General features: G+C 39.5%; 1 protein-coding gene across 2 annotated transcripts in view; it reads right to left on the minus strand.

The window, feature by feature from the left end:
* The window catches only part of fign (fidgetin), a 37,096-nt gene extending 11,034 nt beyond the window's left edge, over positions 1-26,062 (minus strand). The window contains exons 1-2 of one of the 2 annotated variants that reach the window (XM_014173167.3): positions 25,908-26,062; positions 25,065-25,099 (exon numbers count right to left, since the gene is read on the minus strand). In XM_014173167.3, coding sequence (XP_014028642.1) covers positions 25,065-25,089 — 25 coding nt within the window. In that variant the 5' untranslated portion in view covers positions 25,090-25,099; positions 25,908-26,062. The remainder of the gene's footprint in view (positions 1-25,064; positions 25,100-25,907) is intronic. The other variant, XM_014173168.3, reaches the window with a different exon arrangement.
* Positions 26,063-26,614: the final 552 nt, after the last annotated feature.

A 26,614-nucleotide genomic window follows, 5' to 3' on the forward strand; every position in this document is an offset into this window, starting at 1 on the left:
GTCCGGAATTGTGAAAAACTGAGTTTAAATGTACTTGGCTAAGGTGTATGTAAACTTCCGACTTCAACTGTAAGTCGTTTTTTGGGGTATCTGTACTTTACTTTACAATTTATATTTTTTTCAAACTTCTACTTGTACTTCACTACATTCCTAAAGAGAATTATGGAATTTTTATTCCATACATTGTCCCTGACACCCAAAACTACTTACATTTTGAATTCTTAGCAGAACAGGAAAATGTTCTAATTCCCAGACTTATCAAGAGAACATCCCTGGTCATCCCTACTACCTCTGATCTGACGAATTCACTAAACACATGCTCCGTTTGTAAATGATGTCTAGGTGTTCGTGTGCCCCTGGCTATCTGTAAACCCCCAAAAACAAGACAATAATGAAGTCTGGTTTGCTTAATATAAGGAACTTGAAATTATTCATACTTGTACTTTTACTTTTGATACTTAAAACCTGTTGGGGCTAGAGGGCAGTATTTGCACGGCCGGATTAAAAACGTACCCGATTTAAACTGGTTACTACTCTTGCCCAGAAACGAGAATATGCATATAATTAGTAGATTTGGATAGAAAACACTCTAAAGTTTCTAAAACTGTTTGAATGGTGTCTGTGAGTATAACAGAACTCATATAGCAGGCCAAAACCTGAGAAGATTCCATACAGGAAGTGCCCTGTCTGACAATTTGTTGTCCTTCAGTTGCATCTCTATCGAAAATACAGCATCTCTGCTGTAATGTGACATTTTCTAAGGCTTACATTGGCTCTCAGAAGGCACCAGAAAGTGGAATGGGGTGTCTGCAGTCTCTGGGCGAAGTACAGCAGCTCTGTTTGTGAGTGGTCAGCCTGGGAACAGTGAGACTGAGAAGCGCGTTTATGAGAATTCTCAATTTTTTTCTTTCAGCCTTTGAATGAATACAACGTCGCCCGCTTGGAATATTATCGCTATTTTACGAGAAAAATAGCATAAAATTTGATTTTAAACAGCGTTTGACATGCTTCGAAGTACGGTAATGGAATATTTTGACATTTTTTGTCAAGAAATGCGCTCGCGCGTCACCCTTCGGATAGTGTCCTGAACGCACGAACAAAACGGAGGTATTTGAATATAAGTATGGATTATTTGGAACCAAAACAACATTTGTTGTTGATGTAGAAGTCCTGGGAGTGCATTCTGACGAAGAACAGCAAAGGTAATCCAATTTTTCTTATAGTAAATCTGAGTTTGGTGAGGGCCAAACTTGGTGGGTGTCAAATTAGCTAGCCGTGATGGCCGGGCTATCTACTCAGAATATTGCAAAATGTGCTTTCGCCGAAAAGCTATTTTAAGATCTGTCACCGCGATTGCATAAAGGAGTTCTGTATCTATAATTCTTAAAATAATTGTTATGTATTTTGTGAACGTAAATTCACCGGAAGTTTGCGGTGGGTATGCTAGTTCTGAACATCACATGCTAATGTAAAAAGCTGTTTTCTGATATAAATATGAACTTGATTGAACAAAACATGCATGTATTGTATAACATAATGTCCTAGGAGTGTCATCTGATGAAGATCATCAAAGGTTAGTGCTGCATTTAGCTGTGGTTTTGGTTTTTGTGACATATATGCTTGCTTTGAAAATGGCTGTGTGATTATTTTTGGCAGGGTACTCTCCTGACATAATCTAATGTTTTGCTTTCGCTGTAAAGCCTTTTTGAAATTGGACAATGTGGTTAGATTAACGAGAGTCTTGTCTTTAAAATGGTGTAAAATAGTCATATGTTTGAGAAATTGAAGTTATAGCATTTTTGAGGTATTTGTATTTCACGCCACGCGATTCCACTGGCTGTTGACTAGGTGGGACGCAAGTACCTAATTGGGTACTTTTTCCACCACTGTATCATTGTCAATATCACCATAGTACAAATAACTGTACATAGTGCAGAAATATATTTTTCCTTTAAATCCTCTTGCAAAGTTTTCAGATCAGATCCCTTATCATCAGTTGCTTAATGAAATGGAAAGCCAGCAAAAAAGCCAAATGATTTAAATACAGCGAGTAAGTGAACATTTACTGAACTGTGGATGAGGGCAGAGAGCCATCCCTCTCTCTGTAGAAAGGGACAGAACACTTCACTTTGAAACGTGTGTGACAAACTATAAACAAACTTGGTTCGGTTAGAAAACTGTATCATTGCCTAGCAATGACATTCAGTCAGGGAATATGAGGACACTTCAGTCAGGGAATATGAGGAAAAACATCAATCTGAACCAATAACCACATGAAATGTGATTACACACATCATGGTAGACATTAGCATGGACAACTGTGTTTTTCTAACCTTTATTTAACTAGGCAAGTCAGTTAAGAACAAATTCTTATTTACAATGACAGCCAACCAGGGAAGAGTGGGTTAACTGCCTTGTTCAGGGGCATAACGACAGATTTTTACATTGTCAGCTCGGGGATTCGATCCAGCAACCTTTCGGTTACTGGCCCAACCCTCTAACCACCAGGCTACCTGCCGCCCCTGAGCGTATCCATACAGTACGTCACAAACTGCTCGTAACACTAACTCCTAAGGAAGGGTAAGACATTCAGGGGGTCAGTAAATTAACATTCACACACATGCCACACAAACCAGGTTCATGCCTGATGTTGTTTTAGCCCATAGACATACAGTATAATTTAGATTTGCATAATGAGTTTCTACGTCCACATTACGTTAGAACACCATCCATTATCCCTTCTTTATAGAAATACAAATACAACAACCTCCACCGCTTCCTTTCTCTGTCTTGCAATTGGTATAATTATTGACTGTTCCGTTAGTGGAATGTTTTCAGACAGCCTGAGGGCTTAACGTTAAGCTCAAATTCCACTGATTAGCAACTCACAAAACTCTTTGTTTAATTTAGCAGTCTCCTCTGTTGGTCAAATTTCAAAATGGCACCCTCCAAATCTCTTTGTCCCTAATGACAGTTACATATGACGATTTTTGTGTTGAATCTGACACTCGTAATGTTAATAAAAGACATCACGAAGGACAAAGCATTGATATTGCATGATGTTTAATTTTTGCTACTGTGATCATCTCCGATGAAACAGAGACACTGACCTTTTTGAGAACTATTAATCTTGGTAGCCTTGGCCATTTTTTAAGCAAACAGGACTGGATCTCCGCTTTGTCCATCCAATTTCCCAGTGCGCAAATTGGACTGCCGCTTGCACAATTCTCTATTCATTACTGGGCTGCTGAAAGGAAGCACAGAGGTGGCAGAGCGTTTTTTATGTTCCTTTTTTGTGTGCGAGTTGTGTGTGTATATGCGTAGGTGTGTGCGTGCACGTGTGTGTGTGTGTGTGTGTGTGTGTGTGTGTGTGTGTGTGTGTGTGTGTGTGTGTGTGTGTGTGAGTGAGAGAGAGAGAGAGAGAAAGGGAGATAGGAGAATGAGAGAGAGAGGGCAATGCCTTCTAGGAGGTTCCCAAGCATAAAGAGCTGGACTCCTCTCCCTAGCTCTTTTGGGGTGGGGGAGGGTTGAGGTAACAGCTAGCTGTCGTAATTGAAACGTGGCCTAATCAGACTCATTAACATTTCCAGCAATTTGCACCACCAAAGATGCTTATTAGGTAACTGCGTTTAATAAGCCGCTCTTTAGAAAACGAACTGTAATGAGCTCTTTAAAGTCAGACTTGAGCGTGATTATGCACTGGAAGTGTTTTGCAGGGCTGAAGCAGACTGGTACATTTAGTCGTGTACAATGTCATAATTAAGCTGCACAAACTCTGCACTCCACAGCACACAATCTATAGTCACAGCTGAGGCAGTAGACACGCTGGAAAAAAAATATTTTATAATTACTGATCATTACAGCCCTGGGATTTTCATCTGTGGATGTAAACATAATTACGAGAGCTTTTGCTTTTATATTGCAAACACAGACCACTCGATATGACAAGCGTGCAAATACTGTCGACAGACATTAATTACATGTATAAATAAAAACAAGCTCATTCATATTCAAATTCACTCGAGCTATTTCGAGGGAGAGAGAATTCTAATGCAATGTGTAGCAGTGATCGGTATTGGCAACTGAAGCCCATTCATCTCACATATAAAGTTAAGAACATCTAAACTCAATTTAGTGATCCATGTGGCAGTAATTCCGACGAATCTTTAGACCACAGGGCACCATTTAACCCCTCATTTAGTAAAGATATGCCTTCCTCAGTCACTGTCTTATTCACTGGTTCAACCCATCCATTTCTCAGCCAGACTGCACTGTCAATGAATTTGACAGAGGAGAGTTTGCAATGTGCTCTGTCCGTTGCTGGTGCGGAGCATTTTCTGCTATCTGATGATTCAAATGAACCATACACTCATAACAACTAATAAACCTTTCAGGATTCAAAAGTGCAACAAACTGACTTTGTCACCTTACCTCCAGGGTATGGTGATCTAATTAAATGTTCAAACCACAATTAATCAAGTAATTACCTTTGAATATGGTCAGAGACAGCAGTCAACATCATAATGGTGTTGTGGTTAATTGTGGTTACTTTCACACCGATTAAGAGAACGGAAGCTAGTTAACAGATTCCAGACGATTCCAAGGCAATCAGGATATGAGTGTAAATCTACAGTGCACTTATCATTATTACATTAATGTAGTTGGCCTGTCAATCAAACAGTCAATTTCCTGTGACAAGGCCACTCTTTGTAATCACAGTAATATTCATGATGCTATTCTCAGAGACACAGAGGCAGCCCGCTGTCACAGAGCTGTAATCATTTCAATCTAGTAAACACAGATTATTCCTTTCAAAGCAGTCTGCTCCTTCAGTGATACAATGTGCCTGTTCCCTTTCCCTGGAAGCGAAAGCACTCTTACCTCCGACAATATATCCCTGAGGGAATAGAGGCGAATGTCTCACTGTGGCATTTACCCAGCGCACGTGGGCCTGCTACACTTTACAGTAAATACAAACAGGTTTCCAAGTCTCCAAATATACTTCAGTTGTATCCAACTTGTATCCAACTGCTTTTATTTATACCCGGGCCGCCATCAGGTACAGGTGCATAATTCCAGCGGATTGCGTTAGATGGACGACATAGGGACTTGTTTACAATGCTTCAGGATAAGAAAACATCTATTCTACATGTGATATTACATCAGTTCTACTAAACAAATTGTCATTGTCTGTGGTTTAATTGAAATGGGTTACAAACAATAATAGCACCTTGGTTATTTAAGAGAGTTGATATAGCCAACAATGAATTGTATACCTTTTATATCAGGTGGAGACGGGAGAATGAAGTCATAAACTCAGACACGGCACGTGAGAAATAGAAATGTCTAGGCTTGAATCTCTCTTCAAAACAACAGATCCAGTCAGTTTTTTTCCACTGACATTAATAGAGGAAGAAAAAGCCTTTCACCTCCTGCTTGGTCATTTATCAGATAAAATGTGCTAATTATTTAGCCAACAACCAAGACACAATGCATATTAAATTGTAGTAACTATAAATCATTACAAACCGTATGTTCTGATATTAAGAGGCCGGTAAGTACAATGGATGCATCATGTTTCAAGATCACATGACAGTAGGAGTGTAATGACTATCCATTATCTTATAATGGTTGCAATAATCATTTTCAAGTGACTTATTTCAAGGTTGGTCTAGTAGAGGCTTGGGACAAAGAGGCTCCATAATTACTATCTAAAGGTCTTTACCAGATTTTAAGTCCCAAAGTGAGTCATTTTTCACAGCAAATGTGGAACATGAAAGACATACTGTACATGTAAATTCAACTGACACGATCACTTATTGAAAATAGAAATAAAATAAAACCCGATCAATGCAGATCAATGAAAACCAGCAAACTGAGACTCCCAACCAACAAAGGGCAGTTTTAAGATCTAACGGAAAACCACGCGGGCGCGTGCACGCACACACACACATGCACACGTACACAGTCCTTTTGGCTTGACTGAAAACTATAGCCACATCATAATAATTGAAACGGCTTCATGTCAAAATGTTCCATTTTCTGCAGCCTGACTTGGGGCGGTTCTTAAAAGTATCATGAGCACAAAGCAGCCTAATCCTGTGGGTAGAGACAACAGACACTACTAGATGTCTGGGAGCGCTCCCTCCCTCCCTCCATCACTCTCTCTCTCCCTCTCCCTCTCTCCCTCTCCCTCTCTCTCTCTCTCTCCCTCTCCCTCTCTCTCTCTCTCTCGGACAAAACAAGGAAACACATGCGTGTATTGCGCCAATCTCCATCTCTATTCAACTCTTCTACCGTTGCATTCTCATTGGCCGATGATTGTCTTCTTTTTTATTTATTTTTATTTGCACAAAGCTTCTTATTTCTACACTTTATATGTATGTCCATAAAGTACTGCACACATTTCGACCTCAACATCAAACGCTATACAGAAATGCTGAAGCACAGCAATGAATCATCATCATTATGCAAATCCCTACACATAATACCTCTTGTCCTGTTTTATCCGCCTGTGTAGATTGTTATAATAATTCATTTGAGGGAAACTTGCACAGGGGTCCATATGATTCTCTCCACAATGGCAACAGAGTATGCCATTAAATTAGACAATATTGTAAAGCCATTTAAATGAACAAGTAAAAAGCATGTCTTAGATTTTACTGAAAGTTTTAACACATCAAAACTAGAACATCAAGCAATCTCCTCTGAACATTGCAGGGCAGAACCCAACCATACGCTTGTTGTCGCGTCATGACTGAACTATGAAACTAGCGTGGACTCTCAAACTCACAGATCCAGTCGATACGTTTAATAAACACCCATATCAACACATTTTCATATTGTCAAAAAAGGTTTACTCCTCATTCCCAAGATAAGAATACTTTCTTCACATATACCGCAGTTCTATCGTTATATAACATGTTCAGTTTACATTTATACTGAGCCATTGATATATTTGTGTCCCTGACTGAATAAGAAAACAACTTGAGCAACTCTCTATCCTTGGATACTATTGGGGATTCTCAGGAGAAACTTATCTTGGCTGACATCTGAACTACAGAGAGTATAATAATAACATATTGATCTGTCATTTGTAAACAAACTCACCGGAGCTTAGAGGCATCAAATGGGTTGTTCCAATGTATGTGAGCAGAGGATGGTTCAATGTGCCAAATGTGAACAGCACTTCTACTTTGAATTATGCAATGACGATTAGTTTCATTTTATAGGCTTTTGAAAGAAACAAGTGTCTTGTATTTGCCATTTTCTGATTAACCGTAATACAAAATCATGGGGTTGAGAGTGTTTCTGAGCCGTCATTGTTCTGTCCAAGCGATGCTCATTAAACCATGACTATTGAGGCCGAGAGACACGCAAGGCAACCTATTCGATTACAAGTCTTAAGTACAGTTAAATCCTCAGACATGCAAATCAACAGCCCTCAACACAGAAACTGAGAACAATCCAATGTTCTTGTATGGAAAATAATACAATTAGGCTTACAGTATGACACAATTCAAATGGCGAAGCTGAAGAATTATAGAATACTAGTTATTGTTTCAAATGTGCTCTGCTTAACCGTAGAGAACATTAAAAAAATGTAAGCAGGGGTTTTGCAAGTCTCCGCAAACTCTGTTCAAGGATGGGTACTCCATCCCTCCCAAGGGATCTCTTACACACTTCAAAGGAGAGGAGCTGAGGACGGCGACCTTGCTACACTAAGGCTCATTGACCAAAATCCACACTCTTCCCCGACGTCCCCATTCCCATTCCCAAAAGTCCTATCCCCATAAGGATGTCTTCAATAAAGAGAAAAAAACGAGGAGGAAGAAAGTATTCTGGGTGTTTAACACATTTATCACTTATCAGATTTTTTACTGCATCTCAGCGGTTTAATGACACGAGGAGCCAGTCAGTTGATTCACAAACCAATAGGCCGGCCCCATTGGAAATGAACAGATTTCCTTGTTCACTGGTCCGATTCACTACTGTGATTACTTCACACTTCCACCCACTAGACTTTACAACGGACTAAAACTGTTAATAATCTGATTCCTGCCAGCGCAATGTTGATGTAAAACACCAATCTGCAGGAAAGAGGGTATGGATTTTTGTTTACAAGGCGCTGGGTCCACAATGATAGGTTTGACCACCACCATCCACAGGCATCGCACTGCTCTGTTTCAAGGCTCCTGACTAACTCTACAGTAAGCCTAGGAAGACAGGTAATGGAAATGGGCCAGAATGGTAGCAGCATACGGTCTTGGCAGACTAACACATTTCTAATCTACTTGTGCTATTCAAACAGTCAACTTTAAAAAAAAATAATAATGCAGCTATCTACACAAAATACTCTGTAATGTCAAAGTGGAAGAACAATTGTAACGCGTAAAACATTTATGAAATATAAAACACTAATATATCTTGATTAGATAGGTATTCAGCCCCCTGTGCAACATGTTAGAGTCTTTCTGGGTAAGTCTCTAAGAGCTTTCTACACCTGGACTGTGCAACATTTGACCATTATTCTTTTCAAAATTCATCAAGCTCTGTCAAATTGGTTGTTGATCATTGCTAGACAACCATTTTCATGTCTTGCCATAGATTTTCAAGCAGATTTAAGTCAAAACTGTAACTCGGCCACTCAAGAACATTCACTGTCTTCTTGGTAAGCAACTCCAGTGTAGATTAGGCCTTGAGTTTTAGGTTATTGTTCTGCTGAAAGGTGAATTCATCTCCCAGTGTCTGGTGGAAAGTAGACTGAATCAGGTTTTCCTCTAATATTTTGCCTGTGCTTAGCTCTATTCCATTTATTTTTTATCCCGAAAAACTCCCCAGTCCTTAACGATTTCAAGCATACCCATAACATGATACAGCCACCACTATGCTTGAAAATATGGAGAATGGTACTCAATAATGTATTGGATTGGATTTGCCCCAAACATAACACTTTGTATTCAGGACAAAAAGTGAATTGCTTTTTTACAGTATTACTTTAGTGCATTGTTGCAAACAGGATGCATGTTTTGAATATCTTAATTCTGTACAGGCTTCCTTCTATTTATTCTGTCATTTAGGTTAGTATTGTGGAGTAACTTCAATGTCGTTGATCCATCCTCATTTTTCTCCTATCACATCCATTAAACTCTGTAACTATTTTAAAGTCACCATTGGCCTCATGGTGAAATCCCTGAGCTGTTTCATTCCTTTCCGGCAACTGAGTTAGGAAGGACACTTGCATCCAAAGTGTAATTAATAACTTCACCATGCTCAAAGGGATATTCAATGTCTGCTTTTTTTTACCCATCTACCAATAGGTGCCCTTCTTTGAGAGGCCTTGGAAAACCTCCCTGGCCTATGTGGTTGAATCTGTGTTTGTAATTCACTGCTCGACTGTGGGGTAGAGAGAGGAGGTAGTCATTCAGAAATCATCTTAAACATTAGTATTGCACACAGAGTGAGTCGATGGAACTTATTATGTGACTTGTTAAGCAGATTTGACTCCTGAACTTATTTAGGCTTGCCATAACAAATGGGTTGAATACTTATTGACTCAAGACATTTCAGCTTTTCATTCTTAATGAATTTGTAAGAAATTCGAAAAACATGATTGCACTTTGACATTTTGGGGTATTGGGTGTCGGCCAGTGACAAGAAATCCAAATTGTATCCATTTTAAATTCAGACTGTAACACAACAAAATGTAGAAAAAGTCAAAGGGTGTGAATACTTTCTGAAGGCTATGGTGACAGACATTTCAGCAGTGGATGTCTAAATTTCAGGACGTCTCCTCACTCTAGGGCCAGTCTGGGGTGTGCTCTTTCTCTGCTAGGTGCTCTGCAAACACAAACACACTTTAAAGACTAAAGTAACAACCCCTGGTCAGCATCTCCCTTTCTCTCCGCTGCACAACTCCATCCACACTGTGTGTAACTCACCTTTCCTCTACTAGGGGAATACCTTTTCTGTTTTCTTGCAGTGAACTCAGGTCTTCCGTAAGGAAAAGGCATCCACGTAGTTTAATAACGCTGGAATAGATCCACAGTTCACTTGTAAGGGGGAATTACTTCTATCAAACTCATGCAGAAATGACAGAAAGTACATCTATCAAGAGGCCTTTGAACAGACATTGATAGAGACGGGCCAGCAATAAAAGTAACAATAAAATGGTTGTCTTTTACACAAAAGAAGACAAGGCTATTGTTTTATTCAATTACCTCCTATCTATAGAACAATTACAGTTTTCAATAGAAGACTAATTGAAACTATTTGATTAAACGAACCAAGAAAGGAACTTTGTCTGTCACCGTAACTAACTTTCCTTGAAGCATTCTACTGCATGGTCACTATCGACTGCCGATGTGGAGGAAGGTCATTTCTCCAACACAAGCCAGACAAAAGGTGAAATGAGACAACTGAAGCAATCTTAGGTCAATATGAAATAGAAATCTCTCAGCTATACTGTAATAAAGTTACTGAAGTGAAGTAGGGAAACTATAAAGGGGAACTTTTACAAGGAGAGAGCTGTCTGGGAGATTGGATCGCCCACCGGCACACACTGCCCAGTAAGTGCTCTGTGGCGAGGGCAGTACAGTTACACTTCCATAGAATCTGATTACTACGTGTACTATGTATCACTCAGTTCACTTTTTTTTATTTTTTTTACCTCCTATCATTTACGTAATTTTCAATCTGCTCTGTTGTTTTGTTGTGGATATAGTTAAAGTCCTACAGCCGAGAAAATATATCACGGCTATTCAGTGGAGAGACAAATAAAGTTTCTAACAAAGCTAGTCAGAAGTTTGATGGAGAAAACATCATAGCCTCAGTAAATCTTGGCAGTCCCATTGTGCTGGATGGTCCTTAGGACCCCCTGATTCAGACAGATCTATTTATCTGTGTATGAGTTCTCACTGCCTGGATTCAGTTGTCATCTCAGTATTGATTGGCAACCGAGACAAAATACATCTCTAAACTAATGCAATTGAGAAGACAAAAGCTGAGTTGAGCAAAGGGGAGACAACAAGCAGCTTGCAAACTAACAAACATGCGGTGATAAGCAGTATAAACACATTTGACTTTAACGGGCACACTGTGTGCCTCCCTCGAACTAAACGTCGGGCCAAAAATGAATGATGCACTTCAGGGCTGTTCATCTTCCATGACTTCTCATCACTAGAACGCTACATTAATCAAGTGGCCAATCAATACAAATTGGGGTGTTTTTTGCCAAAAGCTTTCTGCAAAATCTCAAGAGAATCCAGAATATTGTAGAATTTATAGTTTTATCTCAGGAAAGAATCTGGGATAATTTAAACCATGGAACTGGGATCTCTGCCCACTGGGCACAGATGTTTTTTCAACGTCAAGTTTTGATTTACATTTGGGTAAGTTGTCAACCAACGTGAATTCAACGTGGAATCAACAACAAAGAAATCACCATATCATTGCATATAGGTTAAAAGTTGATTGAAAAAAAGACGAAATGCCCTTTAAGTTGATGTTTTTTTGCAAATCCAATCAGTTTCCCACGTTAATTCAACGTTATCACATTGATTTCTGGGTCGAAATGACGTGGAAACAACGTTGATTCAACCTGTTTTTGCCCAGTGGGTGAGTTACTGTAACAGGAACCAGAGGGGCATCAGCACACTAGCGTAGTACACATTTACAATAAGCTTCACTGGTTAACATTGGTCATTGGTCAGCCTAATGGGCAGAAATGGAGGCCATTGGCAGTAAACTGCTGATTGGGTTGCTGGTGGTGGCTGATGGCTGATGGTGGCTGGAGCATTGACATGGTGTCTAGTGAGGTCCAGTGCAAACCAGTGTGGGCGGTGCTGATGACAGGGAGGGGGCGGCCCGCTAAGAGGACAGTGATTTTGAGGAAATGAGCCAAGAAGCCCAGTAGAATGAATTATTACAAAACATTCCTTTACAAATTGTGAAATGACTGAGGTGAAAGTTCATTTCTGACGTCCCTGCATTTGGTCTTAAAACAGATACGGTAAAGGGAATGATGGTCATCGATGATAATTAAAAGACAAAGCAGTTCTAAAACAGATGTCTTTCTAATGTCTAATTTATCCTTAACCCATTAGATATATATTGTTCCACCACACCAGAATGACCTGTTCTGATTACTACTTAAAGCGCAATACAAAGCGCAACAAAGAACAACGATATTCCATTAAGTAGACGCTGATGTACAATTTTTTACGCAGTTTAAATAACGATTGAATCAGAATGTGCTGCATTTGCATGTTCTGCTTTCTCCCAATTAAAATCGAATTAATTAGACACAATTCTATTAAGAAACAAATCCCAATCAATATACACAACCTAAGGTCACCCACCCATTGCTCAAAAGTGAATTGTCTCTTTGCATTGTGTGGAACTAAAAATAGCACAATATCAGTCTTTGGGCTTAAAATAAATAGGTTGGCATGGGTATGCTCTAAGGTGCAGGATCTCATCAGAGCTGATGGATTTTTTCCACCGGCAGACACAGACAGTAACATCAGATGCTTCGCTCATACAGTAAAGACACATGGCTCCAAGTCTAAGTGAGCCTAAGCCATCATGTGGTGCAATCATATTTTAAGAATGATCAAAGGCAGAAAAAGTTCATGCAAAAGACAATGCTGTGCAGGTCCATTTATGTTGGTTGCAACAGATGTCTCCTCATTAATTAATGGTGATTAATTCCAAACCATAATATTAAGCTGACCAGTAAAACAGCACTAGAAGTTTACCTTATTGTAAATAAGTTATTTGAGAGAGTTTTGACAATATTAGAACAGTTCACTGCTGTTTGATTTGATTTTGCCACAAATACAAATTGTGATAGCAAAATTGAAGCTTGCTAGTTACTCTTTCTACAATGATTTTTGTGAGAATGGTAGTGGGCAATGAGGTTGTATTCATGGGGAAATTATGGGGTTTCATGAGCCATTGTTTAAACTCTGTGCTCCTACATATTACCGTCCTACGGTGGTGTATTGTTAGTACTGTTGCTTAGTAACTGAACAGTGATTTGCGGCAGGATCTTCATGAAACATTTGATCACCTTTCTTTCATGGAAATGTGGGTGGACGTGTTTTAATAAAGCGATAATGCACTGGGGGCCATGATACAGTATATTGTTAATGTTACTCAGTGTCTAACAACGCCCCGTAGCAATACCCATTTTCATGAGATACCATGGCCTCTCGGGCCTTATTGCTTTATCAAGAAGATTTATGTCCACTACCCCATTCCGTATTTACCATCATCCCTGACCCAGCACTCACTGGGCTATAAACAGTCTTAAAAGCCCATCTTCTGTTGTTCAGACTGAAAACTTGTTATGGTGAGAATAGTCTGTTGTATCCTGATGACTAGCCTACAAAAGGGCAATGTTTTACAGATAATATTTCCCTCATAACACGTTTCTGATTTATTCATTCCATTTTGGCTCTCTTGCAGCTAGTGTGCATAATGTTTAGCAAATCTGCTTTTGGCTGGTAGCCTTACGAGTCCCCTTGATGAATAGTCAACAGTAAGTCTCTACAATACGCGAACGCTCTGCAGAAGGCTATCACCGAGCTGTTCATTTGGGTATGCATGAAATAACAACAACCCACAGGGAGCATTCCAAGTTTCAAACACTCAGGTCAAATACCCGAGCAGATTCCACATGTGCAGCCTCTGGCCACTGAGGCCTGGAATCCACATCCTTTCTGGCTCGATGTGACGTTGCATGTTCTATTTCCAGAGTGAGGGTTGAAGTAAGGCTGCTGGGAGTGTAACACTGACCTTCATAACCTCAGTGACCTAGAAAAGCTGCCTGAAGGCCTACACACAAAACCTTCACTCCTTTGCAATTATTAGCAAAGGCCTTTCAAAAAGAAACACAAGCCCCCACGTGTAGTATGCCACTTTCATGCCAAATGATTTGCATCCTTTTTATTCATATCTTTGACTTTGTTGTCAATGTATTCCACCATGGTTGTGGAGCTTGATGTTTTGTCTCTTTAGTCCAGGACGGAGAGGGATAAGGGGAGAGAGAGGCAAACAAGCAGTCTAGTTTACTTTCAGCCCTAGTGTCTACGGACCGCATGTCTCCGGTCATCTGTCACTAGTTTACATATATACAATGACACTTCCCCTCTCTGTGGGAAGCTGTTGTCACCGCGTGGCCGGCAGCTGAGGCAGACTGGGTGCTGGTGGGGTCTCCCCCAGGTATCTCTAGGGATGAATATTAGGCCTGGGTGACAGATTGACAGGCACACACAGCCTGCCACCATACATGCCTCATCCCCTGTCCAATCACTCACTCCTCCTACATGCAACCGCTGCCTCCCAAGGCAGAGCAAATTTTGCATAAATCAGTGACTTTGCTCTAGATCCATTTAGTCAGACCAAAGAAAATCACCCCCCCCCCCCCCTAGCCTCCCATACTACATGAAACTTTTGGAGTGAATAATGGAAACAACAGGGGTGGCTGAGGGCTCTGGGGATACGGTTAAATATGTGGGGGTGCAGATTCAGTCAGGGTTTGGCATAGAGCTAAATCTACATGGGCCATGTGTTGTGATAAAAATCTAATAAATGTTACATAAATATAATATGATCATATTTTGGCTAGAAATAGTTATTGAGTAAGAACCCGCTTTGGTGACTAATTCCTGTTTTATTCCAAAATAATTAACACTTTTTCCCTTCGTTACATTTAAATATCACATTTCAAAACAAAGAAACCTAGGTCATACTTAGTCTTGGAAACGGTAGTGAAGTTAAGTGAATGGTAAGTACTTGAATAATGGTAAGTACCTTGCCTAAAGAGGAAGGACACTCGAGGGCCGGGAGTGGAAGGGAACATTTTGATTTAGCGATACAGTATGTACTGCTGACTTTGGGGTGCCAGTAATTCGATGGTTAGTCAACTAACCAGACTCAATATCATGTTCCTCCTTCCTCAAAATATGAACAATATCAGAGAACATGAGATCAATATAATATGGGTAACCACTCTCCGGAAGGGGGCATTCGTTTGTACCGAAGTCTCCTCAGAGTCCATACTTTCCTCCAGGCACCAGCTTAACTAGAATAAAGGTCAGAACATACTAGAGAGGGATAGACCGCCAATATAGGCTTTAGCTGACTTGATTCCCTTTTCGAAACAGACAGAATTAATACAATGTTTAAGGTTTCTCAGCAAAACCTTGATTGGGTATTTCCACCTCCCTCCCCCGAGCCCAGGAATCTAAGTGAACCAGAGAGCATGGAACAGTGCTCTGTAACAGCTATTTTAGACCATGCAAAGTCAACACTACTCCCTGAGGTGATTTCCCGATAATGAACACAAAAGAGGTGTCAGCCCTCATAAAGCTCCAGGATGATGCTGAACTCTTTATGAGGACTCTTTTTTTCCCTGGTTTAAATTAATCTAATTCCATGTGGACACTAAGAGGGAACGTCAAATAGGCCACACGCAAAACAAGCCTTTCCATGGCTATCCATTTCCAATGGGATGGTCTGCTTGTGGCTGAGAGAGACAAAGGACTCATGGTATTCCATGTAACTTTAGATATCTGATCACATATATTGGCGTTGCGTCTCTCCACACCTAGTCCACACAATTTGAGCACAGGACATTGATAGGGTCAAAGGTTTCACAGTGGGGAATTATTCATTCTATATGTACAGTATTTACAAACCGTGTTAACCAATCAGCATTCAGGATTAGACCCACCCGTTGTATAAAAACAAACATCCTTGTGCAACAGTGAGTGTTTGTATTGTGCAGGAGCTGAAATGAACTTTATGGAAACTCATTTTAAGCTCATTTGAAACCAAACATATTGTACCTTTGTGGCTAGAAATAGGGTCATCTTAAACTATTTTCTTGGGGTGAAGAAGGTGGTTAGTAAGAGGGATGATGTTTGCAACATCCTAACCAATAAAATACATCTCCAGTCTTTTGAGGATGATCATTATACTGTTCAGTAATATATTGCTGCTGCTGGTCTACCAAATAAGCAATATCAATCAACAGGCAACAAATAGGCTGCTTTTCATCTGCTCATGCGAAACGTTTCTGCTTTCATGAAATGCACCACTTTGTTCTCGGTGCTAATATTTTCCGTTTCAGAACACTAACTTTAGACACAAGCATTTGTTTCATTGTGTACTTTATTTAACTAGGCAGCCTGGTCTAAACTCGAATAGAAAACCAGGAAGTAGGACATTTGCCTTGAAAAAGACTAGGATGAGCCAGGGTTGTCTGCAGTTTGTCTCTTGGCCATCTGGCGGCGCGCTCCAGTGCAGAAGGCAGGATGAGATAATCACACTACGTAGTGTAGCCCCCCCCTCCCCCTCCCCAGCCACGGCCAGTAGCACTCACTCACCCCTGCACTGGTTGATATCATCACGTCACTGACACCGCAGACACACTCAGCCTGCCCGCCTGCCTGCCCGCCGCAGCCTGACGCCTTAAACCTCCATGGCAGTGTACTAGCCCCTCTCTTCTCCTCTCCTCTCTCCTCACCCGCTCTCCTCTCCTGCAGACAGGCCTCAGACCCATCCTCTCCCGGGCACTCAAGGTTCTCTCTGCCAGTCCATGGCACCCAGCCAACCTGTCAGCCACACAATTCCGCCGAGGATGAATGAATCACTGTGAAGTTAGCGAGCACCACCGATAGCGCGTCTCCCTATGATCATCTTCCTAATTAAGATTTGACTTCTTTTATGTGTTCTTTAGTGAAACATCAAAATATCAATTTGAGACAATTAACCAGTCAAAGTGATGACTCTATTCATCATTCCAGAAGGAATTTCCAAGACAGAAAAGCAGCTAAAACATTGACTTTCAGATTCACGGAAACGCATGCCTAGTCTCTTGAATATTAATGTATAACTTTATTGAGACATTAATTTCAATACAGTAATTACACAATTACTGTGTCATTATGTGAATCTATTCTGGTATAGTCACAGCTACTAATGTCTTTTGTGGCATAATCTCTAATTAAAAGAAATCAACCTGGCATTTTACAAATTATGATTATGGAGGCTGAATTACAGCACATACAGACTCCTTCCATGTTCTCAATTGCAATTCAACACAAAGTTTACCAAGATGAAGAGACTAGAAAATAATATGAACTTGGAATAATACAATGAATTTCAAACACTCAAGGAGGATATTATAGTAAATAAAAGAATGTTAACTATTGCGTGATCTTAGATTTACCCTAGCTCTGAAAAGAGACAAAATGTTAATTGGAAGCTTTGACCTGAATCTTGAGTAGAGTAGGTGTTCTGTTCCACACTTGTTGAATACATGGGCTTGGAGGCTACCAAGGATGGTGGCCTCGCTCAAAGGATTAGGCATGTGTTTTGTGAGAAGACAAGTGGAATTTCAATATAGTAACATATTCTCTTATCCTCTTGTGAGGTACTTCAGATGCTATAGAAAACCCTAAAAGCATTACGCAAGGAAACACCTTGAAGCAGGAAAAAGCGCTTCACTTTTTTCCCCCCAAGGTTGTTCAATGTTAAGCTACATACTCAAGAACAGAATGATAAACTCTAAAAAAAAATATTAAATGTCCCTAATTTTGAAAATCATGAAATTGTAGAATTTGTTGAATAGAATCCTTGAGTGTCTGACATTTCCTGCCATCCCATAGGCTACCTCACATGGCAAGATCTGCTTTAAGGAGCCACATCCAGTCATCTATACAAGTCCTTGCAAGAGCAAAACGTTTAATACATAAGAATTTACTGTAATTTGAAAAATATCAAACTTATTTGAGTATTTCTTGATATGATAACAATTTGACAATAATTTCCCTAGCCCAAACATGTTTAAGAGAGCATGCAAACCTGCTGATTAGGTCCTGTGTAGATTGTAATTTCAACCAGCAACTATCAGGAAATGAAACTGATTAAAACAATCTGACTTTTATGTTGTTAGTCTCATCAGATGTTGTACAATATGATACAAAAATTAAATGTTGGTTGACTGCACTGGGCCTTTAAAAAAAATGAACTATTTCCAAGCACGGTGAGCTGTCACCAGAGAAAATGCTCCTCCTGACATCACAGTATAACTGTATGCTCTGCATGGAGCCTCTGCCTCCCTTGAACTAAAGAGGAGAAAATCTCCAATCATTATGGCCATTAGAAATCAAAAGTTTAGCATGTCTAATTAAAATGTAAACAGTATAATGAGGACCTCAGTGATTTAGGCAAATGTCTCTCTCACTGCCACTGGAGGTATGATCATTACTGTGGCAAATCTATGAATGCACATGAATCTCCTACAAGTCCAGATGAAAAGCATTGTCGCTAAACCTAGTTTTGTACACCTGGGGATTGTCTATTCTAACCAATCCCCAATAGGCTCTGTGCTGCCTCCACTCTTTATGAGTGCAGAGAGACAGAGACAGGCTTACGTGAAGGAGATGAAACAAAACCTACATTTCATTGTTTCAAATGGCAAGAAAAGGGCTTTGATGTTATGATACATTTAAATGATGTAAATGACCCGTATGACATACATGGCCTGAGTGAGGAATTTTGCTGCAGGAATTTTGAAATCATTTGAAGTTATTACCGGTCACTAAGTAATACGCTCAATATACTGTTTAATAGTAAGATCTATATAAAAGATCAGGACGGAGGAGGTTATGCAGACTAACATGTTGGTCAGTCAAACAATTTATGTGTTATTGACTGACTGCTACCTGGTATCATGCCTAAAAAGATATCATTCGTACTATTCTCTTGAAGGATGTACGCATAATACAATTCCATGTGCAAATGTTCCTCGTTTTGCTATTTTCTATAGCCACTGGTTATGGTTTTAAGTGTGATGGCTAGGGTTAAGGTGAGGGCAAGGTTAGAGGTAATCTGGCTCTAAATACACTAAACACAACAGTCAACTACTAATCTTCAGAAAAGGTTGAATAAAGCAACCGTTTGGAAAAACGCTGCTCTTTCCACAACATGTACAGTAAATGTCAAGCATATATCTGAGTTGGGGTTAAACCCCTTAAAGACAAGGGCTTCAAAAGGAATGGACCTAGTGGCTTTTAAGACCAAACTAATACCACTATGAGTTTATGGAAGTAACACAATAGCCAATAAGAAGTAGCCTAAACTAACCCACATGTATTGGATATGAAGCCGAGTGTACGATAACGGAGGCAGTTGATGTCCAGTGTTATCCCTGTGTGAGTGTATTACCCTTATTAAGGATCTCAATAGAAACGTATGTCTTTAGATCCAGAAAGTGTGCATAAATAAGAGAACAGGGCAGAAGGAAGGAGATATGAAGTGGAAGCACAAGCAACTGATAATGGACACACATGCATTTTAGAAAATGTCAATGCTGTGCTGTCAGTCAGAACCAACAAAAAAAAAAACACAGTGAGCAGACAGTCCCTGTGTCTAAATGAGATGGTAGAAGGGGTGGGAGGGGAGGATGTCAAGGATTCATGATCCTTCGTCTTTGCAGTAGAGCACACACGTCTCTCAGTATAGCGACAGACAGCTGTTTCCACTTTCTAATGCACCCCAACTTAGATCACTGGAGAAATTGTCAGCGCACCGAGACACACACAAAGATAACATAGCAAGCTGCCATGAGGGAGACAAAAGAGACAGAGAGACAGAGAGAGAGAGAGAGAGAGAGAGAGAGAGAGAGAGAGAAGAGGGGGATGCTGCTCTGAGAAGAGATGGGATTTGTTCTATTTGTATGAGTCTCACTCCCTTGGGCTCTCCCTCGCTTTCCAGACGAAAAGCACGAAAGACAACACTTAACATATTTGCTTAAAGACGACAACCTTGTACTGGTTTCATTTGCACAAGGCTTTGTCTAGAATTGAGACGGGAGAGACTAAATGGGATTTGTTACAGTTGCTGACAAATGTATCCGTCAGTACGGATGAGCGTGTTATCAATTTTACAACAGCCCCACAGCCCTCCCAGGGGGTGTTTACACAGAAGTTACTTAAGTTAGTCACAAGCTCACTTTAATTGTCACTATTAAAGGACAATAAAAACTGTCAGCCTTATTCATACACACACCATGTCACAGGAAATGGCTCTGTTCACATCTTCCACTGAAGCCAATTCGAGGCCTCACTTATCATAATGCACCCTATACTGTAGCTCTCTGAGGGAGGAAGGTACGCTATCTACAGACAACGGTGAAATCCCACTGCTTCATTATGGTTCTACCAGACTGTCTGTAGTCTACGATCTCCATACTTGGAGCAGAGACGCTTGTGCGTATGTTATGGCTCTAGACTCTGCTTCAGGGGTTGCTCTCTGCTATTTACTGTAGGATAGGGTTCCCAAGCATCTGACAAGGTGGAATGAATGTGTTCAAAACAGCTATATTCTACAATTCAACTGCATTAACTTATAAAAGTGTATACATACAGTATATGTATGATATATCATCATGCATGGTGTTGGTTATGAAAATGCTAGAGTGAAAAGTATCTAAAATATTGGCTAAAAAAACAAACATGTCTGACAATTTTGAGGTTTATATCATAATGAGAGGGGACCGAAATGTCAGTATCGTAAGGCTCTGTGCCTTCTATGTTTTGTGAGGACTTGTTGCTCCAATAAGAAGAGAATGTGGTGGTATCATATATAATAATAATATAAAGTTCCTTCAGAGAGTTTTCATACGCCTTGACTTATTCAACATTTTTTGTTGTGTTACAGCCAGAACTCCAAATTGATTCCATAGATTTTTTTTCTCTCACCCATCTACACACAATACCCCATAATGACAAAGTGAAAACATGTTTTTAGACAGTTATGCTAATTTATTGATAATGAAATACAGAAATATCTCATTTACATAAGTATTCACATCCCTGAGTCAATACATGTTAGAATCACCTTTGTGGGTAAGTCTCTAAGAGCTTTGCACACCTGGATGGAACAATATTTCCCCATTTTTATTTTCAAACGGTTGTTGATCATTGATAGACAACTGTTTTCAAGTCTTGCCATAGATTTTCAAGCAGATTTAAGTCAAAACTGTAACTCGGCCACTCAGGAACATTCACTGTCTTCTTGGTTAGCAACTCCAGTGTAGATTATGGGTTTGTTTTAGGTCATTGTACTGCCGAATGGTGAATTCATCTCCCAGTGTCTGGTGGAAAGCAGACTTGACGCAGGGTTTCCTCTAGGATTTTACCTGTGCTTAGCCCCATTCTGATAATTTTTTATCCTAACATACTCCCCAGTCCTTAACAATTTCAAGTATACCCATAACATGATGCAGCCACCCCTCTACTCGAAAATATGGAGAATGGTACTCAGTAATGTGTTTGTCCCAAACATACCACTTTGTATTCAGGACAATAAGTGAATTGCTTTGCTAAATTATTTTGGAGTATTACTTTAGTGCCTTGTTGCAAACTGTGTGCATGTTTTGGAATATTTTATTCTGTACAGGCTTCCTTCTTTTCGCTCTGCAATATGTGACTTATTAAACATATTTTTACTCCTGAACCTATTTAGGCTTACCATAACACAGGGGATGAATGCTTATTGACTCAAGACATTTCAGCTCTTCATTATTAATGAAATGATAAAAAAAAATCTAAAAACATAATTCCACTTTGACATTATGCGGTATTCTGTTTAGGCCAGTGACCAAAAAAAAATCTAAATGTAATCAATTTTTAAATTCAGGCTGTAACCCAACAAAATGTAGAGAAAGTCTAGGGGTGTGAATACTTTCTGAAGGCACTGTATGCCATTTAGCAGTTGCTTTTATCCAAAGTATTATCTAGTTTCACATCTCTTTCAGCAGCAGCATGCTTAACTCTAGGTATATGATTACCCAAACCGAAATACAGCCCCACGTGCATACAGTTCACGCATGGGTGGATCTGGGATTTGAACCCACTATCCCGGTGTTACAAGCACCATGCTCTACCAACTGAGCTACCAATCACCATATTGAATAGTATCCCAATCTTGTTGATCCAGAATATATATCCTATGTTCTTCACTCAAGGGTTGCTGAAGAATACAATTTCAATTGTACAGTACTCTAAATGGTCAAGAATACCTTTTCATGGACAATGAAAAATATAATTCCACTGGTTCAGCACCATTCAGATCAAATGCATGTACTATCAAATCAAATCAATGTTGTGCCAAATACAGCTGGTGTAGACTTACAGCTTTATCTGCTTTAAGCCTTTTTTAGGACTTCAAGGACGTTATCTAGTTTCACTCCTCTTTCATCAGCAGCATGCTTAACTGTAGGTATATGATTTGTATACATGCTGTCCAAAATCGATAGGGTTGTAAATGTAGAGAAAAGTTAAAAACAAGAAACAACGAAAATTCTTAAAATGACATACATTTGTTTAAGCAACACAGAAAACTGATGGCAATACATGTATTTAAACTATTCAGGAGTGTGTGCATGTACATTTGCTATATTTATGATAAAGTTATTAACTATAGGTTAACACAATTATACACTGCAAATGTAATTTGCCTAATTGAAACAATTCCATACTGTATCTTTAAATAATAAAACCCCAAATTATGAAGGGTGTCGCAAGAAATGTGGATGCAATGAAAAACAATAAGTCTGTAGTAGAGCGTAGTCGCGCTATCAAAAGCTATGATCTACCATGCTACAGTGTTTGCTCACAAGTACTCTGCTAACACGTCAACATGCCAGGCATAAGGCGAAGAGAGTGGTGAAAAGGGGAGGGGTCAGCATCTGTCATCAAGCGCAGCGCAAAACTCAACTAGAGGATCCACGTCAACCACAATCAGAAGTGCAACCAAATGAGAAATAAACAGAGTTGTCAGGGCATTCGCCACACACACTGGAGAAGCCAACAGGTTCAATCAGGACTAAAGAAAATCTCCTATCAGCAGCCTATGGCGCCGGTGCTAGGTCCTAGTAATCTATTCTTATCTTTTCTATCCTCAGCTACTAATAGCCAAATGAAAGAATACTGTACTCATAACTGACATGTAAAATCTAAGATGTTCATGCGTTGAAAAAAAGCAGAAACGCTTAATTCACCGTTTTTAAACCACACAGCTACATCTTGAGAGCGGGTGCTGAATGCAAATAGTTAGTTTCGCCTAAAACCATCAGGCATGTGAAAAAGCAGTGACAAATACAACAAAAAAAACACATGTACTGTATGGTCATGTCCACTTTTATGAAAACACATTACAGCAAAACACTCCAGCATAATGGAAGTGGTTGTGGTGTACATTTTCCTGAAGAGGAATGAAAACACACTTCAGCTCTCTGTTGATGATTTAATTCCCTCTCATATAAATGCAAATGAGATGTGTGAACAAAACTATTTTGGATTACTGTATTGAGAAAACAAGTGTTCAATTTGAGGATCAAAACTTCATACAGCTAAACCAAGAAGTTCTGAAACAGAATGTATCCTCATGTGTCAATATTATAATGTGAAGTATGAATCTGTAGTAAATGTATTTAATCCCCCAAACAACTGCTAAAACGTGTGGCGTGTGCTGTGGATTGCAGTGGATCATAATATGTGCCCCTGTAGACTATAAAAATAGGTTCACCAATTCGGGTGAAGACAAATAATGTGTACATGCTGAATGTGAATGTTATGATATTAAAATAAAGAATGAGCAAAGTTTCCCACAATGTTAAAAAGTGAAAAAGACAGCATGACACAAGACTAATTTGAGGGGTCCTTAAACAGCACTTTAGAATGTGGGAGTTGTGCTGCTGATCATTGTCCTTATTGATTAACTCACACGTTGGCCTACTTCACAATACACGCCTGCACTGAACGTTCACACACAAACGTTTCCTCTAATTCTAACCTTTTGCTGTCTGCGAGGCAGACCGTAGCCATGAAAGTAGGCTAGCATGTTATTTATTGGTATTAAATGACTAGCATTTATCAACTCTCCATATCAGAAATGGCATATACAAAGTAACATCTGATTAATAACACGTACATAGGTTGACTGTTGACATAGCAGGTAGCCTAGCTGGTAAGAGTGATGGGTCCGTGAACGAAAGGTCGCTGGTTCAAATCCCTGAGCTGACTAGGTGAAACATCTGTCGAGCAAGGCACTTAACCCTAATTGCTTCTGTGAAGTGCTCTGGATGAGAGTGTCTGCTCAAATGTAAAAATGTAAAGATTTGATGGGCCACTTACCCATTCATTTCACCACAAAAACAGAGTTAATAACCCAAACACTTTCATAAGCATGAATGTCTTAAATGAGGAAAGAGCCCCTGGACTATGCTGGTTGCATGACCATTCAATTTGGAGCTAATGCCAGTGGCCTAATGTGTTGGTTTAATTCAATCAGAGACAGGCAAAACAGTAGAGAAAATACATTAGATCTTGTAACATACGTGGAAGAAATCCCTCATCCGGCAATCACTTTGCCTATGACATAAGAGCTGGTCTCCCACTCCCAAATACTACTTTTAAATGATGTTCATCTGAAACCCTCCCTATCATTTTGTTTATGCGGATAGGGGAAGCATTTTACATCATGTAAAGATAAATGGTGAATTAAATAGGACAATACATCGGAACATACATTTTAGGACACATGCCAAAAATAGATAAGATGGAACAGTATGCAAAAACCAGACATTTTGAATGCAAAAGGACAGATCAATTACGCACAAACTTCTAATTTACACAATGTCAAACTGATAATAGCCCAATGTCATTATTATCAGTCAAGCTCCAGTATTATGCGATTCCTATACTATTGTTATTATTATCATTATTAGTAGTAGCATACTAGTGTAGGTTAGTTAACATTTCATTTTGAACACATACACTAAAATAACATTATAGCAAATCCCAAATATGATCAAGTGCAGCCACATGATAAACATGATATTTCTAGAACAAAACTATTTCTGAAATTGCAACCTCATCCAGTGTTTAACTTTTCTACATTAAAACGAGCCATGCATTACACCATAAACGCACCGGAACATGTCTCCCAGTTATCATGTAATCAATAAGTGAAATAGTCCAACATACCATAAATACCGGTGCTAGTGATCATGTCTTCAAGCCTAAAAACAAGGGAAAAGGAAAACAGCAGAATCGGAATTTTCACGAGGAGGAATTCCAAAGGTTGCTTCTCACTTTTCCTCTCAGCTATCGAATATCACTGCCTGAAACGTGGGCCCTTTCGTCAGGTATTCATTTTAACCTACATGCATATAATTAAAAAGAAAAGAAGAAAAAAACTACAAAATCTCTTGGATGGCAAAATCTCTTGGATGGCACATGACCACGAATGTAAAGCCTATGTCAGTTCTCCTTGTTCCTTGTTGAGGCTTCGTATGATGACATAAAAATATATCTATATTTTGTGCAACCCCATTAGAGGAAGCGATTAAAGCATCATGCTGTCCCTTTACTTTAAATAATAGATTACATACAGTCAATTGTCACCACGAAGAGCGCAATGTCAACGTACGTATTTATTAACCTCGTACAAGCAGCTGTCGCGGCAAGTTTGTTATCTTCAGATTATCATACATGCATTCACTTGGAAATTACTTTGAAACAATTTGTATCGCCCTCATCACAATGATGGATTCTGAAATCATTAATTGCTCAAGCGCCTGAGTGATTCTCAGCGGTGGCATAAACTTCACATCCTCGCAGTACTTCTGTATTTGAAAATGCCCATCTAAAATGTTTCAAATACATTATAACTGTATGTGTGACTACCACAGAGATTCTAAACCTGCAATTCTGCATGACGCGTGAGAACGCTTCCAGAGGCATACCGTAAAGCGCTTGCTCTTACGTAGTGCAGCTTCGCTTCTTTTTAATTGTTCATATCTAAAATAGAGACACGTTAACTCTTACCTGTATATGTGACAGTGCAGCTTCAAAGATTAGAGTAACATCGATCCACTGGATTTGCTTGATGAATGGGTGTTCAGGTTAAGCTCGGCTGCTTGCGATTTGAAACCATTCCAAGTCAAATGAAGACTGACCACAGCCTCTGCCATGTTGGAATTCCAAACACTGGACAGCTGCTCTACAGAAGGCATAACGCGGCGCACTGCGCATGTATTCTAGCAGAGGTGGCAAATTCAAAGCGCTTCCAAAAACATTGACGTGACAGTATGTATTGGTAGGCTGCGTTTACATTGGATAATTGATTTGCTTTTCAATATGAACAATACATTTCACATGAAATGTATAGCTGTATGATTAGAAATTGCTATAAAACCAAGGCTATAATGATTAGGCTATAAATAGGTAATGCACTGGTGATCAAAATATAGCATTCCAGTATCTGAAACTGATCTGTTAGGGTAATTATATAATTACTACACATATTTCATTATAATTAAAGTCTCTGTGTACAATGTTTATTGGTGGACAACAACACATAGGATACAGTAATGCATTGTCAAAATCGTCAAATGTGTCTTTGGGGAAAATAGATGCTTGATATTCCCTGCCTGTCTTGCTTCAGAAATGTATTGGCTAAATACTTATTTCAGTATGATGTTAGTTACATTACATGACATTGATCATTAGATCCCCAATTCCATCTCTCTTGT

Source organism: Salmo salar, chromosome 25, assembly GCF_965601325.2.
Source record: "Salmo salar chromosome 25, fSalSal1, whole genome shotgun sequence".
Taxonomy (NCBI): domain Eukaryota; kingdom Metazoa; phylum Chordata; class Actinopteri; order Salmoniformes; family Salmonidae; genus Salmo; species Salmo salar.